This window comes from Notamacropus eugenii, chromosome Y, assembly GCF_028372415.1.
Source record: "Notamacropus eugenii isolate mMacEug1 chromosome Y, mMacEug1.pri_v2, whole genome shotgun sequence".
Lineage (NCBI taxonomy): Eukaryota > Metazoa > Chordata > Mammalia > Diprotodontia > Macropodidae > Notamacropus > Notamacropus eugenii.
Window position 1 is genome coordinate 939,002 of NC_092880.1, and position 21,212 is coordinate 960,213.

The 21,212-nt window shown below is 36.3% G+C and overlaps 1 protein-coding gene across 1 annotated transcript in view; it reads left to right on the top strand.

Moving 5' to 3' along the window:
* LOC140516681 (WD repeat-containing protein 72-like) overlaps positions 1-21,212 on the top strand; it is a 96,606-nt gene that overhangs the window by 39,949 nt on the left and 35,445 nt on the right. The window contains 2 exon segments of the mRNA XM_072627668.1: positions 717-965; positions 13,435-13,637. Of these exon segments, the coding sequence (XP_072483769.1) occupies positions 717-965; positions 13,435-13,637 (452 nt within the window).

The following is a 21,212-nucleotide window of genomic DNA, read 5'->3' on the forward strand; positions in this document are numbered from 1 at the left end:
TCCCCAAAATGTTCAACAGCTGCTGAAGTATCCTCAGAATTCAAAGTGCAAGATGGTGAGAGGTCAGAGTGGCACTGAACGTGACCCTAGTGAAACAGACCATATAGAGTGTCTGTGATAGCTACCAAGCCTCAGAAATGCGGTTGGAGCATGACACTATTTTGAAATATTCAAATATTTTGTTATTTTTCAGACTGAAACTTTCCATATAGTGCCCTCAGAAGCTTTAGAGTGAGAAGAAAGCTTCCTTAGAGGTCATCTAATCTTAACCTTCTCATTTGACTGACATTGCCACTAGTCTTTAAACCTAGGGCTTTTCACTCCATATCTAGTATTCTTTCTACCACCATATTACTACAACTCTATGTTCTCTTCCCATCTTTGGCTAAGTCACACTGAAAGCACCATATGATATTCCTCAGAACCAACTCCACCATCCCAAGACTTCTCTGGTATCTTTGGTTGCTCCAATCTATGATGGATCCCTTAATATCAGTCTACCCTGATCATGCCCTTCACGATGATAGGTCCTAGGATCCAGGGGTAGAAGACCTTGAATTACAAAAAATGAATTACAGTTAGCCAATTTGTGTGCCATTGTTGAGTAGCTAGAATTTTTTGGCTGGCCCAATGACACATTGACTCATTTCTTTTGGTGATTGTGATAGATTATCAAAGGTACTTTTTTAATTCATCTTTCCCTCTATCCTTTCTAGAGATACCAATAACTACCACTTATACTCTTCAAGATAATTTTGACAAGCATCGCACTATGTCACCTAGCATTATTGATGGTTTCTGTGCTCTTGAAGATGGAGTTGGAAGTCCAGCAGTCACTTCATCTATGTATATTCCAAATTTTGACAAACTAATGTGTGGATGCGAAGATGGGAGGATCTTCATAACACTTGCCTTAAATGCAGCGAAAGCAGGACTTTTGGAAGACAGTGCCTTATTTAAAAAAGGTAATTAGTTGAATTCATTAAACAACGTCAAGCCAAATTAGAAGTAATGTTTCATGGTAACAAGAAGTGCTGGGTTTAAGCTAAATAAGACAGATTGGTTTCTGATGGGTGTATCAGGAAGGTGGCCGTAGTTATTGTTTGTTCATAGTTTTGTATAGTTTTTGATAGCTTATTATATTGCAATAAGTTACATATTAAAAATTAATAGGTCCTGAGTAACAAGTTGAGCTCTAGGCATGTTGAAGATGGAGTTCTGTGTCTTCACAAATTTAAAGGCATAGTTTGAACAGGTGCAGGTTTTGTCCTTGGCTCTGGGAATACAAAGGAAAAAATAAAATGATCATTTTCTTCAAGGCGGTTTATATTCTCCTGAAGTTAGAGAGGGTGGGTGTGTGGGATGTTAAAAATACACAAATAAATACCAAATATATACACAATAAATTAAAAAACTAAGGCAGCTAAGTGGTGCAGTGGATAGAGTACAGGTCTGGAGTCAGGCTTTAAATCTGGCCTCACACACTTACTCACTGTGTGACCCTGGGCAAGTCACTTAACCTTGTTTGTTTCAGTTTCCTCATCTATAAAATGAACTGGAGAAGAAAATGGCAAACCACTCCAGTATCTTTGCCAAGAAAACCCCAAAAGAGGTCACAAAGAGTCAGACATGACTGAACAATGAAATTTGAAGTAGTTTTATGGGAGGGAGGAGATTCACAACTGGGGTGATCTGGAAAGAAGATGGCCTTGAAGCACAAATCTATAAGTAGAGCTGAAGAAAGTGGTTTTTGCAGGGATGGGCTGTAGCCAATGTAAAGGTATGGAGAGTTGAGACTGAATACTCTGTGTATAGAAACTACACATAAGTCAGCTTGCCTAGAATGTAGAATGAATGAATGAATGAAGGGCAGTAATTTCAAATCAGTATGAAAGATAGATTGAAGCTAGATTATGAAGGATTTTAAATGGCATAAAAAAGGGAGTATTGAATCCAAGATACAGTGGGGACCCAGTAAAGCTTACTTCTCAGGCCAGTGGTATAGTCAAAGCTGTAATTAATGTAAGTATATAAGGCTGGTAGCTATGACTGATTGGAGGATGAATCAAAGAGAGGAGCAATCAGAATAATGAGGACAATTAGCTGTTTTTAGTACTTCAGGTGAGAGGTGATATGGATCTCAATGAGAGGGATGATCAAGTTGAGAGGAAAGAAGCTAACTGATGCTAGAAATGTAGTTAGATTTGATGAGACTTGGTGACTGAATATGCTAGGGTAAAGGCAAAGGAAGAGATAAGGGTGATGGTCACAAACCTAAATGACTAGAAAAATGGTGTTGTGGTTTGTTTGTTTTTTTTCAGAAGAAATAAAGAAATAAGAAAGAGTGACAGGTTTTGGGGAAAAGATGACAAAAGCAAGGAATTAAATTTTGGGTAGGTTGAGTTTGAAACTCATTTTCCTGAGTTCAGATCTGGCTTCAGACTGGCTGTGTGACCCTGGGCAAATCACCTAACCCTGTTTGCCTCAGTTTCCTCATCTATAAAATGAGCTGGAGAAGGAAATGGCAAACCACTCCAGTATCTCTGCCAACAAAATTCCAAATAGGACATGACTTAAAGATAACTGAACAGCAAGATAATGGACATCCTGTTACAGATGTCCAGAGGAAATTTGGAACTGGAGCTCAGGGAGAGATAGATACATAGAAAGATAGATAGATGTAATCATTCTATTTGTGAGAGCTGTTATCTCTTTAGAGTTAGTTTTATACGTAGTAGTTGTTCATTGGCTGACCCATGAAGATGGAGCAAAAGTGATCTGAGCCTCCAGTACATGATGCCAGTAAGCTGATGAGATGCTGCTATGAACTGCATAGGTGATCTCCAGGGAAGGGTAGGAGAGTGGCTGTTCAGCATGGGCTGAGGTGGCATTCTCCTGACTCAGTTTCCCCACTGACACCTGGCAGACTTTAAGCCTGACTGAACGCAAGTGGATAATCTAATCCTGCCTGGAATTGACATGAAGTTGGGGAGATATTGTACCCCTGCAATGTCCTTACTATTGGTTGCAATTTCCTATAGTCAAAAGGTTTGTAAGCTTAATACCAGATCTATTCAATTATAGATTATGGGTAGGGGAACATCCGAGGTTGTCTAAAACTAAGCTATTAGGCATAGGACTTTAGACCAACAACATTAAGTTAGGGTCCTTTAATTCTTGGTAATACTGTGGAGACAATTAGGTCAAGAGCTTGTGAAGTTAGCAACATAAATATTATTTGTGTCTCAGTTGGTTAATGTTTAAAAAAAAAAATCCTTTTGTGGTCCATATTGTAAATGCTTTAAATCATCTGAATGATGGTTTAAAACAATCATCTGAAACACTGTCATATAGCTAATATGGATCAGCCTGGACTTGAACCCATCTTTCAAAGATACACTTTTATCCACACACTATCCTGCTTCTTAAAGTGATAACATGTCAGTATGATGTGTTCTTAGACTTATCCTGTGAAGGAATAAGCTTCAGTAAGCTATGATGTCTACCATTGAACTAAGTAGTTTGAAGATTGACTGTAATTTGCAAACTGGTGAGTCATCCCTGCATAACTGAATTCAATAAACCCTCCACGGTAGGCAGAGGGGACCTATTGAAGTTTTGGGAGGTTAAGGGTAGCAAAGAATAAGATGCTCATACATACATATACACATACATATACATATACTTACACATATGTATATGTGTATATATGCATATACATATGCATACACTCACACACACACATATGTTACTACTGTTTATTGTTTGTCCTTTGTTCTTGAAGAGGCCCATGACATCAGGGAGGTGATGCCATGATATACAAATGAATTGGATTTGAGTGAGGAAGGGCTGTGCAAAGACTTACTCTATCCTCTGGAGTTAGGTGGGTCTAGAGACAAGATATAGATCAGAACAACTGGAGATGGCACAGGATGCAATCAGAAACGCTGGCGTTTTGAAGCTAAGGTCTTTAATAGGTCTCAGTTTAACTGTGGTAACATTCATTCAGTGTTAGGTAAGAAAAGATTCCAAAAGTGGCCTCTTTCAAAAAAGAAAAGGATCTGAGAGGGGAAGACCCTTGGGGCTTCTGGCCAAAACCTAAACAATTGCTATTTACTTTCATTCTGTGCAGATCAGAATGACCAAGTAGGGCTTGACTTGGGAAATATTATTGGCCTATCAGTGACAGCTAGAATGATTTGGAGAGCCAGTGTGATTTGGTTTGAGGGCTGATATTTAAGAGAAAAGTAAGTAGAAAAGGAGCTACCCACTGAGGACCAAACTGGGATTGGCCAGTCAGGCAACACATCTGTTCAACTTCCTTCCTTCCTTCCTTCCTTCCTTCCTTCCTTCCTTCCTTCCTTCCTTCCTTCCTTCCTTCCTTCCTTCCTTCCCTCCCTCCCTCCCTCCGTTCTTCCTTCCTTCCTTCCTTCCTTCCTTCCTTCCTTCCTTCCTTCCTTCCTTCCTTCCTTCCTTCCTTCCTATCCCACCTTTATCCGGGGGTGCTCTGCCCAAAGGGGAATGTAATGTAAATATGTGTTTGTGTATATGTATGTATATGCATACAATACATGCATATATTCATGCATACATATATGCATATGCGTATATGGTTACCAGACAAATGGCAAGTGTCCAGCACTAGGCAAGCCTTGATGTTCCAAGGATTGATTGTCTAGATGGGATGTTAAGTGGGGTTTGGACTCTACATGAAGTGAGCTAAGTGAGTTTTCATTCTCACCCACAAATTAGAACAGCTCATTGTCACTATTCTAAAGGGACTGATTCCCCTTCCTGAGGACAGGATGGTAGATTTATTAGAGCCAAAAATGAACTTTAGAGTCTAAGCCAACCTCTCCTGCCACTCTCACCTTCCTTCCCCCATTTTACAGATAAAGAAACTGCATCAGAAAGGTTAATCGATTTGCCCAAGATAATCTAATTATTAAGGAACAAAACCAGAAGTAGAACATAGGTCCTTTGCCTCCAAATTCAGTACTTTTTCTATGCCACTCTGATGTCTAGAGGTCCAAGTCTGATGGAGGAGTAAGGGTAGATGCCGTGTTTTACTTTGAGGTGCAAGCATGGCTTTCAAATGGAAATGCCCTGTAGGCAAGTTAGAGTTCCAGGACTGGAGCTGCTGCTGCTTGTGCTTCTCTGCTCAGGCTTTGTGGGAAGTACATCATTTTGCTGCAAACAGAGATGACTTTCCTGCTGGCTCCTGCTCCTACTCGTTCCCTGCTGACTGTAGCAAGGTTAGTTGCTCCAGGCTACATTTCAGTTTATCCTTGAGGCACTTTGTGCATAGCCTTAGTCCCTAAGGTTCTTTTCTCTCTTTGTCCTCCTTTCTTTCCTGCAGTGGAAATACTAACTCAGGAAATGGAAACTCTTAAGCCTGCATTCCACCTTAGGATAAAAAAAAAGCTGTATAATAAAATAAGCAATGACTGGAGATGTTAAGTCTTTGTTGTAAAGTATCTTTGCAATTTATGCAATAAAGTATGAGCTTGGTAGAGGTTTTATTTCCTTTTTCTGAACCTCTACTTTGCAAGGGGAGATGGGGAGTGGAAGATGGATAAATTATAATTTCCTATAATATTTAGCTTCTACTCATCCACAAATTGCAGGTTTTCTTCTTTCATCATCGTTTATAGATTGACTGAAATAATGAGGCAACATAAACTATATAGTGCAGTGAACAGAGTTCTGGCTTTTTAGTCAGAAATACCCTAATGCTCAAAACCTGATTCAGATGCTAACTAGCTGTGTGACCCTGGACAAGTCACTTAATTTCTTAGTCTCAGCTACTTCTCCTGTAAGATGAGGGACACAATGGCAGCTGCCTCATAAAGTTGTTGTGAGGACCAAATGACTTACATCAAGAGCTTTGCAAATCATAATGCTTCATAGAAATGCTAGCTATGCTTATTGTAAGCAATGGAGTATTGTCTGAATTCATCCTATGAGTTTGTAGTAGGGAGGAAAATATGGTGGGGGTAGATAGAAGATAATATCATACACTTTAATCTCTGTTATTTTATAATTGCCAGTGGTCACCATCTTGGCTTACCACTGGCTATCTGTTCAAGTCAGGTATTTGTGAAACAAAGGTAGACAGATACCTTTGACAAGTTAACAAGGAACACATCACATACAGCAGATTCTTTCCTCTTTGTTATGGTCAGTGTTCACAAAGCCTCCTAACAGTTACTCATGTCTGTGGGTCTTTACCACATGCTGTGGTTGTTGAACAGTTTTGGCTATGACCAGGGACCTTTAGAAACTTTTGTTTACAACCATTTGTCACAGGGCTTATCTCTCAACCTATCACCACTTTTAAAGAATTTTTTTGGTATCTTTTTTTTAACATATTTAAAGTTTTGAGTTCCAAATTCTATTCATCCCCCCACCCCTGAGAGGGCAAGTAATCAGATATAGGTTATACACATGCAATTATGTAAAATATTTCCATTAGTTATTTTGCAGAAGAAGACGAATAAAAGAGAAAAGAAAGGAAAGTGAAAAATAGCACACTTTAGTTTGTATTCAATCAGTATCACTTATTCCTCTGGAGGGAGGTAGTATGCTTTATCAGTATTGTGGGGTTGCCTTGGAGTATTGTATTGCTGAGAATTGCTAAGTCATTCACAATTCTTCACTGAACAATGTTGCTATTACTGTGTACAGTGTTTTCCTGGTTCTGTTCATTCCACTATAAAGTCAGTTCATTAAAGTCTTTCCGGGTTTTTCTGAAATCATCCTGCTTGTCATTTCTCATAGCACTATAATATACCATTACAATCATATACCACAGTTTTTTTAGCGATTACCCAATTGATGGGCATCCCTTTGATTTCCAACTTTTAACCACCACAAAAAGAGCTGCTATATTTTTGTAAAAAAAAGTCCTTTCCCTATTTAAAATACATCTTTGAGAATAGACCTATTATAGAATAGATTTAACATAATAACAGAATAATAATAACAAATAATGCTTACTCATGATTTTAGATAAATATTACTTATCATTTTAAGGTAAGCTCCATTTATTCCTATACTCTCTAGTGTTTTCAGTGGGAATAGGTGCTATATTTTGTCAAAGACTTTTCTGTATCTGTTGAGATAATCATATGATTTCTGTTGGTATTGCCATTGATCTGATCAACTATGCTGATAGTTTTCCTAATATTGAACCAATCTTGCATTGCTAGTATAAATCTCATCTGGCCATATTTTATGATCCTTATGTTATAATACTGTGATTTCTTTGCTAGTATTTTATTTAAATGTTTTTGCATCAATATTCATTAGGGGAATTTATCAGCATCATATTTGTGTCATAAAAGGATTTTGGCAGAACTCCTTCTTCGCTCATTTTTCCAAATAGTTTATATAGTATTGCTATTAATTGTTCTTTAAATTTTTGGTAGAATTCTCTTGTGAATCCGTCTGGTCCTAGAGATTTTTTCCTTGGAAGTTCATTGATGGCTTGTTCAATTTCTTTTTCTAAGATTAGGTTAAGTATTTTATTTCTTCTGTTAATCTGGGTAATTCGTATTTCTGTAGATATTCATCTATTTCATTTAGATTCTCAAATTTATTGGCATATAATTGGGCAAAATAGCCTCTAACAATTGTCTTAATTTCCTCTTCATTGGTGAATTCATCTCTTTTATTTTTATACTAGTAATTTGGTTTTCTTCTTTTCTTTTTTTTAAATCAAATTAACCAGTGGTTTATCTATTTCATTGTTTTTTCATAAAACCAGCTTCTAATTTTGTTTATTAGTTTAATAGTTTTCTTAACTTTCAGTTTTATTAATTTGTCCTTTGATTTTCAGGATTTCTAGTGTTTAATTGGGGATTTTAAATTTGTTCTGTTTCTAGTTTTTTTTTCTTAGTTCTATGCCCAAATCATTGATTTGCTTTTTCTCTATTTCACTGATGTAAGCAATTAGAGATATAAAATTTCCTCTAAGTACCACTTTGGCTGCATCCCATAAATTTTGCCATGTTGTCTCATTGTCATTTCCTTTAATGGAATTATCAGTTGTTTCTGATTTGTTCTTTGACCTACTTGTTTTTTTAGGATTAGGTTATTTAATTTCCAATTGATTTTTTTAATCTCTCTTTCCATTGTCCATTATTGAAAGCAATTTTTATTGTATTATAATGTGAAAAGGATGTATTTATTTTTTCTGCATTTGATTGTGAGGTTTTTATGTCCTAATGCTTGGTCAGTTTTTTTATGTAGGTGCTATTTTTGAAGAATTTTGAACAAATTTAATCAAGACACACCTTGTGTTACAATCTTTATTTCTTTTGTCCTTTAAAAAAAGCTTATATAGATGCCCTTTTTTAATTCCATATATATTTCCTAATTAATGTCTTCCCCTGCTCCATTGGACCTTTTTTTATTTCCCTTCAAAGTGCAATTAAGTAAAAACCAACTGACAGTGTCCATGACTGAAAACCTGTGCAATATTTTGCTCCTGTAGTTACACACCACTGTAATAGGGGAGGGAAATAGATTTCATCCTCTGTCTTCTTGGGACCAAGATTGACATTTAATTGTTAACATTTCATTCATGTTATTGAATCTTCTCTTGCTTGTGACTCCTTTGCACTGTGTCAGTTCATACAAGTCTTCATATGTTTCTCTAACTTCCTTGTATTTGTTGTTTCTCACAATACAGTAGTATTTCATTTTATTGATATCCCACAATTTGTTTTTTTGTTGTCATTCAGCCATATAAGTTGTATCCAGCTCCTCGAGGTCCCATTTGGGCTTTTCTTACAAAGATGCAGCTGTTGTTTGCCATTGTCTTCTCCAACTCATGGTTTTTTTTTAAGCAGATGAGGAAACTGAGGCAAAGAGGATTAAGTGACTTGCCCAGGGTCACATAGCTAGGACCTCTTTTAATCCAGGTCTTCTTGACTCCAGGTCTGGCACTCTACCCACAGTACCATATAGTACCACAGTATCACATTGGAGCAATGTGTTTAGCCATACACAACTGAAGGGCACCTGTTTTTAATTCAGTTGTTGTTATTTGTTTATTGGTTATTGTATCAGGTGGCAAAACAGTGTCTGATAAATCTTCCAATTTTTTTTGTCGTTGTTGCTGAAATTTTCCTGATTGTACCAGCAAGGTACAGTGGAAACAGCACATAATCTGGCAAGTCACTCAAACTCCTTAAGTTTCAGTTTCTCATCTTTAAAGTGAATAATCTAAAACTAGATGACTTGAGGTCCCTTCTCGTTCAGTTGTTTTTCAGCTGTATCTAACTCGTCATGATCTAATTTGTTTTATTTTTTCCTTTTGGAAAATATACTAGTGTGGTTTGCTATTTCTTTCTCCAGCTCATTTTACAGATGAGTACAGCGAGGCAAGCAATGTCAAGTGACTTGCCCAGGATCACACAGCTAGTGTCTGAGGCCATATTTGAACTTGGGAAGATAAGTCTTCCTGACTCCAGGACCAGCATTGTGCCCTCTGCCCATAGATGTCCATTCTGTCTCTAGATATATAGTACGGGTCTATATTCTAGCAATCCACAAGTAATGTTTCTTATTAAAATGTAGCTGTTTCCCCCAGATTTTCTTTCAGTTTATGCTTAAGAAGCTTTGGCATCTTTCTATAGCTTCTAGAAGAAAAAAATCTCATCTCTTAGGGCGTATAAAATCATTCATGTTCTTGTTTTTTGTGGTAGCTAGGTGACAGAGTAGATAGGGTACTGTCCCTGGAGACAGGAAAATCTGAGTTCAAATGTGACTTCAGCCATTTGTTAGCTGTGTGACAGTGGGCAAGTCATTTAACCCCCATCTTCCTCAGTTTCCTCAACTGTAAAATGAGGATAATTATAGCACCTACCTCTCAGGGTTGTTGTGAGGATACAGTCAAATTAGACAATAATTATAAAGCACTTAGTGCCTGGCACATACTATGTACTATATACATGGGGTTTTTTTCTTTATACTAATAGTTATTCACTATATGCAGCTGGTGGCCCAAGGGATAGAGTTCCGGACCTGGAGTCAGGGAGATTCATCTTCCTGAGTTCAAATTTGGCCTCAGATTCTTGCTAGCTGTGTGACCCCGGGCAAGTCACTTGGCCCTCCTTGCCTCAGTTTCCTCATCTATATAATGAGTAGAGAAGGAAATGGCAAACCATTTCAGGATCGTTGCCAAGAAACCCCCAAATGGGGTCACAGAGAGTCAGATATGACTAAAATGACTGACTGACAATATCTAGCTTACTTAGCTTCATTGTTACTGAGTCACCTTATGGCACAAAAGTGAGTTGTGGAGCCTGAATGTATTACTACCTCTGTTATACTTCATTTTGATTCAGTTTAACAAACATTTGATCGGTGCTGGGCACTGGGCATATAAAGGGTAATATGAAACTATCCCTGCCATAAGATACAACATGAGCTAAGATAAGCAAATGCAAGATGTATGCGAAATACATGCAAAATTACTTCTGAAGACTGACACCATTAACACCTGGAGGGGACAACAAAGGTCTTAAAAGAAAACTGGGATTCACAGAGGCAGAAGTAAAGTGGGACTGTATTCTAGGCATGAGGGATAGATAGACTATTCCCACAAAAGGAGGCTGGAGATAGAATGCTGTTTTAGAGGAACCATGACTGTACCCGTTTGACTTTGAGGGTGGAATATGTGAGAAGGAGTAATGTGAAATAAATCTGGAGATGCAGATAGAAGTCAGATTGTGTAAACAGATATGATTAATATTATAAGATAAGTTTAATATAAATGAATAAACATGTAAAATGAAATACTCATCTATAAATATACACATGCACACATGCTTCACCCTGAAAATATAGACTATCACTAAAATGAGAAACCTGTATACATATATAATATATATGTATGTACAAATACACAGTATATATTTTAATTATATGCAGGGAAAATAACACTGATTAGATGTCACATTTAAAGTTTATACAAGTCAGATTTGGGAAAGAATCATGGCCTATATCTAAAGCAGATCTGTATGTAATTAAAATAAGATATCAGTACTTTCTTGAAATCCTATTATAACATATACAGTATATTTTGGAGAACCACTATAAGCCTGTTGAGTATCTTATAGAATTCATATCCCAACAACAAAATAGCCTTATGCTGTCACATTAGGTGTTTTTTTTTCCTTCACATCTTTATTTTTTCTCAAAGTGTCATCTTTAGGGGATGGAGGTTATTGCTGTCTCCTCTTTGGTTAGCCATTGTAGATTTTTATCCTTAAGGAAAAGAGTTTACCTATTTTGTTAGCATCTAATATAAAGGAGAATGCTGCATTTCCTTTTTTAAAAAGTATTTAGAAGAATAACTTTTCTTTGTAAGTTTTCTAGATCATATGAATTTTTTTCATAAATGATGGTGTGAAGGAAATGCTATGAGAAAAGATGAAGATGTTATGAGACTCATTCTAAGCCAGTATTTTAATAGTGTTTTTCACATGGAAGTTGATGCATTTGTGTTTATTTGTTTGCAGTAAAGAGGGGGGGAAATTACATTGTATATGGTGGCTACAAAATACGTGGATCTGTGCAGCCAAATAGTCCTGTGCTGAGTCAGCTAAGTGGTGCTGTGAATCTGAATTCAAATCTGACCTTAGATACTTCCGAGTTGTGTGATCCTGGGCAAGTCACTTAACTTCTATCTGCCTCAGTTTCCTCAACTGTAAAATGCGCATCATAATAGCACCTACCTCCCAGGGTTGTTGTGAGGTTAGAGTGAGATAATATTTGTAAAACACCTGGTACAGTGCCTAGCACATAGTAGGAACTTAATAAATGCCTATTCCTTCTCTCTCATGAAATTTTTAACAAGTGTTATTAAATGGTTCGGCTCATAAAAACTCAGGTTCAAGACTTGCTTCTGACAGATGCTTCCTGTAAAAACAAGGACAAGCCACTTAACCCTACATTCCTCCTCCTGAGACTTGAAAGGTAGACAGCAATTATCATCTACATTGATGAAGAGAGTTTCCACATTGGAAGTTCCACACACCAATAAAATCTCTGATCCTGACCTCTGCCCCGTCAAAAAGAAATCCTTATAGGAAATATAATTTACTATCAGTGATCATAGATTGTGCTTTATTCTCTATCCATATTTATCTCATTTTGTATAAAAATAACAATTTGAAATAAATTTAGTTTTTATTTGAGGACAAGATTAACTCCTATTGCTGGTGTCTTTACTCAGCAGAATATAAATTATATGTTTAACATGGCATGGATAATCCAAATGAACCCATAGCTGATGGGATACTATGGTCATCATTAATTCATATTTATTGAGATCTCCTTGAGTGGATATCATTGTGTTTTACAAAAAGACAACTGTTTATGAGCTACTTTCCTCAGAAGAGACATTTGTTGATTTATTCCATTTTTAGATTTGTTCCTTTTTTAACTCCAATAAAACCCTTGCTCCTTTACTTATAAGCATGTGTAGTCCCTAGAAGATAAGTTCTTGACCTTTTGTGTGTCATGGATCTCTGTAGTTGTCTAGTAAAACCTATGGATAACTTCAAAATAACATTTTTAAGTGCACAAAATAGGATAAATGAGACTATGACGGAAGTCTATTATATTGAAATGGATATAAAGATTGTGTAGATATGTTTGTGTGTATAAATATATGTGCATGTGTATATCTCTCTCTACACACACACGTTTGTATGTGTATATATTTAAGGTCACGGACCGCAGATTTGAGAACACTTGTTCTCAAAGAAGGGCAGGGAAAAGAATAAAGGAAATATTACATTTTTTTTCCTCCTCTGCTCGCCAGTCACAAAGGCAAAGCAACTGGGACGATTCTGTTCAGATAAATAAAAGTAACATAAATTCTTTAAATCATATAGGCAGAAAGTGGAAAAAAAGAGAGATAAGCTGTGGTTGCATTTGTGTCCTTACTTGTGCTCCTCATTTAAACTGAAGATATTTATACATGGAAACAAAGGTTTTAAGTTTGATGAATCCAGTGAGACATAAAACACAATTTTCTTAGAAGAGCAAGCTCATTGTGTTTTGTGACTCGAACACTAGGAGGCAGCACTAAAATATTCTATTATTGTTTGTTATTGATTATGCACATACTGTATACTAAGTGCCAGGTTTTATTGTTTCAGAGTATTGAATGTCCCATTGATCTCAGTGGGTAAAGACGTATGTAAAGGAAGGCAGGCGCTTTTAGACCATTTTTCTGCTTTAGTAAGAGGATGCTTTGAAAGACTCAGAAACATTTTCCCATCCTGTATTTGATACTGTCAGAAATCAGAATACCACATTAAGTTGAAGCATCATAATTTCTTGCTGCTGCAGACTCTGGCGTGGATAGAAATTTTTTCACATACTTCTGTTTTCTTTTCTGACCCTGTTTCCTAGGCACTCTGGAAAGACATGAAACAGGAGAGAGAGCAAGGGTGATTCTTAATTGTTGTGAAGAGTCACAGATTTTTAAGCCTGCGCCTTTAGCTGCACTTGCTTCAGAAACACGCAAGCACAAAAATGCAGATTACAGATTCTCCAGTTCCTCGCAATTTGGAACCTTGTCTTACCCTATTCCTCATGCTGAATCTTTACCTAAGGTAAGTCAAAGCCAGAATATTGTTTCACAAGGCCAGTCAATAACAGAAGTTTAAAAAATGTAGAGTAATAAAAAAACTGATTTAAAATATTGACACATATCCAGAAGTATTCAAAGACTTGACTATGCCTAGTGACTTATGGATAATTCGTTGAGGAATATCTTCCAATACAATGGAATACAGTGAACACTTCATGACAAATGAAATTTTCTTTTCCTGTGTATGATAACTGAGCCAATTTATTGTGAATTCTGTGCAATAGACAATTGAAATGCTCCTTAGTTTGGAGAAGGATAAATGTCTAAGTTCCTCATTTTGGCTCTTGGTGTCTTTTAGCCGAGAGCATTTGCATTTATTTTTAAATGTAAATTCTTCAAAAACTATAATAAAAATATTGACCAAGGGATGTCAAATGTATATCTGTTCTTCAGTATACTCAGCATTGAAAAGTTAAAATTTAGTTCCTATATTTTAGTACTATGTACACATATACTTACCCATGTATATGTATACATACACACACATTCCTAATATTTGTTTATATTAGCATAAGGGGTAGTCAAGCTACTTAGAAGAAATTTTTACTCTAAATAATTATCAGTAGAGAGAGTTAATTAGCAGCTCAGTTAATTTACATTGGATTTACTTAATTTACTTGCTCCACACCTTCCAAAAAGTAATCAACAAAAAAAAAAGAGAAGAAGGAATAAATAAATACAAGGGAAGGGAGGGATGGTAGAAGAGAGGGCAGAGTGGTGCTAGGGGCAATTAGAATGCTCAGTGTTTTGGGGTGTGGGGAGAGAACAAATGGGGAGAAAATTTGGAACCCAAAATTTTGTGAAAATGAATGTGAAAAGTTAAATAAATTAATAAAAAATAAAAAGAGATTATGGAGTCACAGAGACACAGTTCAAATCCTGCCTCTGAGGCTTGCTAGCTATGCAAATTTGCACAAGCTCCCTGACCTAAGTTTGTTTATCTGTAAAATTACCATATGAAATGAGATAATTTCTGATGACTCTTCCAGCTCTAGGTCTAATATCTATTTGATATCTAATATCCTATGATATACCAAGGAATATTTTATTCTTTGAAGCAGCTAACCCCTCAAGATTTTTATATCTGTATTTTATGTGTTTTCCATTTACCTATGTGTGACTATGGTGTTTCCTTCCTTAGAAGAGTTCTCTTTTCTTCTTGTGCAGTATAGTCCAATTCCTCATGACACCATTTAGAGTTTTCTTGGCAAAGATACTGGAGTGATTTGACATTTTTTTCTCCAAACAATTTTACAAATGAAGAAACTGAGGCAAGCAGGTGACTTGCAAGGGTCACATAGCTAGTAAGTATCTGAGGGTACCACTGGTCTTTTGATCATATGCATATCACATAATGTAGGATACTTAAAGAGGCACCTAGTTGGCACAGTGGATAAAGCTCTGAGCCCAGAGTCAAGCTTATCTTTCTGAGTTCAATTCCAGCCTCAGTGCTTTATCCACTGTGCCACTTAGCTGCCCATAATATGTTGAGAAAAATAATGCTGGCACATAAGTGCTTGGTTAATGTTTATTCCTTCCCTCAGTCAGAATTTGAACTCACATTCTCTGCCTCTAGAGTGTGTGATTTTTCTTTTTAGTATATCACACTTCCTTACCTTTCTCCTATCATCCTGGGACTTCTTCAGTCATCTTGATGAATATCCGCTCACTGGATCCACATGGCCCAGGAGGGGAAGTGAGGCTGGTGACCTTGCACAGCCATTCCTCACCAAAACAAAGTCAAGTGCAAGTCATGCCATCATTTCTCTGATGTCATGGTCTTCTTCCAAATGAAGGACTAACCTTAACCAAATACTGATATGTAGCTGGAGGGAGAGACTATTAAGTTTATATTTGTACATAATATATATGCACATATACATATTCTTATCCACATCTATATCTTAGACAGGTGCAATAAATGGATCCTGAGCTGTGCACAGAATTATATAGGAAGAGATTGGCTTAAATCAAGGAAATTTTACATTGTTTTCCCAAGTTGCTTATTGTTGCATAAGCAGCTATACTGATATTTTCCTGGTGATATTCTATGGCTGAGATCCATAGAACACAATGATCACAGAAGAATCATAATGTCAGATGACCCCAGTATTTATGGAAAGATTCTTTAACACCTCATTTCCAATTTTGCCATATGAGGAAGTTGAAATGACAAGTCAGTCAATGAAATTAGGAAGAACTGCAGTACCAGCCTGAAGAGGAAATCCATGCTAGAGGCTATGTGATCTTAGAGAATTGTAGGTTTTGTTTTACAAGATGTTGTAAGTAAAAAAAATGCTGAAAGAAGTTTTTGAAAATTACTGATTTTAGCAATCCTTATTCTACCACTAATACCTGTGTGACCATGAGCAAGTCACCCAGATTCTCTGGGCCTCAGTTTTTTCGTGTATAAAATAAGTGAGTTAGAATTGACAACTTCTAAATTCTTTTCCAGCTTTGAATCTGTGAAACTGACATCAGCATATGATGACTTGTGTATGAGAAATGACAGATTTTATGAAGGTTGCATATGACTACAAAAAGAGGTGGTGAGAATTAGGTCAAGGAAATGGAAATCTCAAGAGGTACACTGGCATAACCATTATATTTAAAGAGCCAGAGGAAGGCCTGCAGTATATGGGATGGAATTTGGGGGAAAGCATGGTCAAGAACGTTATGTTCTTGTTGTGGTTGGTCTATTTTCTGAGCCGTTGGAGAGAGTACCCACATTAAAATGATAGTATTTAAGTATCCCAATCATGTTAGTCTTGAATTTTTGGATTTTAGTTTTCAACATCATTTGAGAACAGATTTCTTTTCAATTCATAAATGTCAATCTGGAGTGGAACATTTCATAGGTAAAGTTTGAATTAGTTTTCTGTGTCTTGGGACTCATCTGCTCATTTTTCTACCCACTTCTAAAGACTCTACCAGAAATTTGGCCCTATGAATTTGATATGGGATACCTGGTGGAACTTTATATCCTCTACAAATTTAACTGTATAAGGAAAGGATGAAAAGGAAGGAAGAAGGAAAGAAAAAGGAAGGAAGGAAAGAAGGAAGGAAGGAAAAGGAAAATAAACTTAACCAGGGCAATACTTTCCCATTAAACTCAAATTAGTACTTCCTTCTATTTTGAGAAGTGACTATTTGATGCTGTCTTTTGTCTCCTACCTTTAAGTCCCTTTTTCATTCAAGTGAGAGTATTTGTCTTCCTTTTCCTCCCTTTCTTCAATTTCCATGTCTTTCTCTTTAAACTACCTTTGTAATCTTTTGAATATGTTTTCGTGGCAGCTCCCCCCCCCCCAAAAAAAATCTAATTTATATCCATTGTTTCCTTCTTATAGACATTTATATTTATTCTAAGAACTTTGACTGGTGATGAGTTGCTTGGAAATTTCATCATAATAACTTACATTTAAATAATCCTTTATATTTGACGACAAAGTATGTTCCATGTAGATCTCTATAATATCCCAGAAGGTAGACAGTAGAAATATAATTCTTTGCATTCTGTAAATAGATTGAGGTCCAGAGTGGGCTCATGGCTTTTCCGAAGTCACGTATGAACTCAAGTATGACTCCTCAGTCCAGTGCTCTTCTATGCACTGTTCCATGTTACCCCATTATAGGTGCTTTTTGTCTGCCCTTTGGAGTTAACAAGTATACCAAAAAGAACACACATTTTTGAAATCTTTCAGAAATCGTGATTAGAACTACTTCAAATCTGTATTTCATTTACTTTCACTGAAAAATATGGATTATAAAAAACTATAAGCACACATTTATGCTTTTCCTTGTTGTTTTTAAAACATGAACTCAAAAGGCATAATTATATTTTAACAGGACAACATTTATGCCACATTTCCAGATAAATTTGGTGACAGTGATTTTCTAAAGAGAAGTACATTCTGTTCGTTGTCCAACCTATTACCTAGATCTGAGATAGATGTTTCAATGAAAAATATATATTTTCCATTAAGTGGAAGGTCATTAGAAGCTTGAAAATTTGCCATTTCTCTTGGTTTCCTTTTTAAAAAAGTACACATTCTTTCCTTTTCAAATCCTCTGTTCAGGCCTTGGAAGGACCTTCACACAGGTGAAAGACAAAGAATTCAAATCATAGAATGTCTGTTGCAAGGCTTTTCAGTTCATGATGAATGAACATTTAATTTTCACATTTTGTTTTCTTTTTCCTAGGTTTTTGCACATAGCACAATTTTCTTAATTAATTATTCTGCAAATCATGTCAAAGCATAATATATGAGATAATATTATGGCTAAAAGAGACGTATGCAGATACTCACACACTTTAGTTATGTAATTAAGAAATACAACTAAATAAGCTTTATTGTTGATTCATAATATTCTGCTAAACCCTTAGATAAAAAATAGTAAAAAAGAGGCATATTTTTCTGTTCATTTCATAGTCAGCTTGTGTACTCTGAAATCAGGAATTTTCTTGAACTCACTAACAATATTTTATGCTCATAAACCAGTTTGAAGCCTGAAACACCATCTCATTTACCTTTATATTCTAAGCTTTATAGTGTCTGCAGAAAGTGTCCATCTGTTCATCCGAGATTGCTTCAAATAGTGAGTGGTCAGAGAGACTTAGATGATAGAGGTCAAAGGAGCCTCTTGACCCTGTGATACTCGCGAAAGCAATTGGCGAGGAGGGACTGATATATAGTTAGATACAGCTTGCCAAGGTGGTCCCCACTTTAATTGGTAATGATGGCAGAAATACACAGTAAAGTCCTTGCTGAAAGAAAACAAAAAGTATCCAGTATAGTAATTTATGACCAGTCAGTGGGTCTCACGCACTTGGTTGTTTTACCCCTGCCGTGGTCAGGGAAAGCACAAAGGTACTCTAACACTTAACAGAAAATGGATGCCCTGCTGCTATCAGAGATGCATGCTGGTCAAATGATTGCCCATGCCATTAGCTTGGTAATGTTTTCTCTATTTTAAACTCAGCTCCCCATGTCCTTCCTGTGCATCAGCTGCAGACTGAAGGCTTTCTCCTTTGTCTTCTATTGCTGCTGCCAATCATCAAGCTGCTGTCCACCAGGCACATTTGAAAGAGACAATTTTTTACTATTGACAACCATCTCCAGCAACCTAGGGCTCAATGGATTTAAAAATGAATGGCCTGGGTTTTCATTTGCACTTTGGGGGTGGTTTTATGCATTGTTTGTATATGTGCTTGGGCAGAGAATTCAGGGTACGCAGGACCCCGATTTCACAGTTGTTTGAATGCTAGATGCTGCAGGTAATCTGTACACTCCACTAGGCTTCTAGATTGTGATGCAATTAAATGATTTGCTATAAATGCTGAAAAATATTTGTGTGAGATGGGCAGAATCTCTTTGTAGATATTTTTTCATTTGTCAACCAATAAAAAAAGTCATTTAAAAATAGTTACAGCATTCTGTCAAAGAGAATAAAATTCCCACCGACAAATGTAAATGAGCTCCACCCCCCACCGAATGTGGAATTTTTTTTTAGGCTCTAAATGTCATATATAAAATATTTCATGGGCACTGAGATGATAGATTCCAAAATTTAGCAATTGATTATAAAGACAGGGGAAAAGAAAATATTTATTTTCTTGTTTACATGTGAGATTATAAAATATTCTGGTCCTCTACTTATTTTTTTAATAATCTATGTTTAAAATAGCCCAGAAACCATAAAGGGAATTAAAATTATTAAGTCCATAGGCACTTTCTAGCCTTTTTTAGATTTTTTAATTTGTTGTTTTTTTAAGCACCACTTGGTAGAATAAGTATTTCTCAAATTATGAAACACATAAATTCCTGCAAGGTTATGTGTGTGTAAAGAAAATTAACTCATGCTATAAAGTTGGAAATGAATTCTCCAAAAGGAAATGTCTTTCAATGAACTGAAGTGAATCCTTTGTTTAAAAGAAGAGTTTTAAGGGACTGGCGGATGATTTCCTGGCGATGCTTAGATTACAGGAGGCCCAGGGCACCCACAGTTCAGCAAGGAAAACCAGTGTTTGCATTCTGCCTAACATACTTATTATCTGAGTGACCCTGAGCAAGCCATTTAACGTCAGTTTCCTCATCTGAAAAACAAAATGAAGATTATTGTTATTAATTTCTTCGTAGGTTTGTTGTGAGGACCAAGTGAGATAGTATGTGTAAAGCACTTTGTGAATTTTAGAAGTATTATACAAATTTTAATTATGAGTATTGCTCCTGAATATCATAATGCTGGGAGTGATCAAGATCTATTTTAATTTGTATCTTAGCATAGAACTGTTCCTTTAAGACAACAAATCAAACCACCACATTCACTGTTGCTCAAGCATTTTGGGGAACGTCTCCCTGGCTGATAGTTTTTGTTAGGTTTTTGTTGGCTTGACTGAGATGAGAAGGTTATTGCCAGCCCATGTAACAACATCCCACAAGGAAAGACTTGGATTTTGCGCTCTTTGGTAACATGTTTTCCGTGGGTCTGGTGGTGAAGCTACGACCATTTTTTCCCCAGAATGTTAGGACTGGAAAAAATCTTGGGTATCATCTTGTCCAGTCTTATCATTTTAGTAGATGAGGAAACTGAGACACCTCAAGTGGCCTGTCCAACATCAGTTAGTAATGGGCTGAAATGGAACTTTAACTCGTTTTTTGACTCCAAGTTTAGCATTCTTTCTCTTCTATTACACTAAAGAGGTTGGGATAATGTATGAGAATGTGATTTCTCTTTTGCTTAATTTATTATATTTCAATAGATTGAGTCTTAAGGAATTTCCTTGTACTGTTGTATAGTCACTGAAATGTGTTCTTGATTCAAATTTTAATTTTTCAAGTTTGCATATTATGCTATTGAAGTAACAGGACAGATGTTGAAAATAATTTAGAAAGTGAGGTCTTTAAAAATTGATTTCAGCTTTTCACTTGGTCAGGAAAGTTCTAAAGATAACGCTTGACTAGGACTAGACCTGCCAGAGAAGAGCTATAAATCTCCATATTACAAGACTTTATCAATTTTAATCTTCAAAAGGGGTCATTCCCAACTCAGTTCCCGCAGCCTCAGCAAGCCCTGGGAGCTCCTGTCCTCTGCATTTTTAACATGGTAACATAGAACGTAGGCTTCATCTTCTCAGAGTCTGATGAGGTAGAATATTTCACCAATATCCCAAAGAGCCTAATTTCTGTTATTGGAGTATTGCTTGGTTATATCAATAATAATAATTGGTAATTATATAGTGCTTTAACATTTACAAAGTGTTTTGCCTACATTATTTCATTTTAGTAACTAAGTACCTATGAGAAAGCCCACAGTTGAGCAAAACTAACCAACACTTTAAAAAGTCTAATACTACATGTAGTGTTACGCATTCATAGTCCCCTATTCGCCAGCTCTTCGAGGAAGGGGAGAGAGGTGCTTTCTCTTATGTCTGATTTGAGGCTATTTCGTCATTAAAATTGCTTTCACTTTCTTTCCACTTATATTTTTGCGGTCCCTCTACATATTGTTCCCTTGGTTCTGCTTACTTCATTTTGCA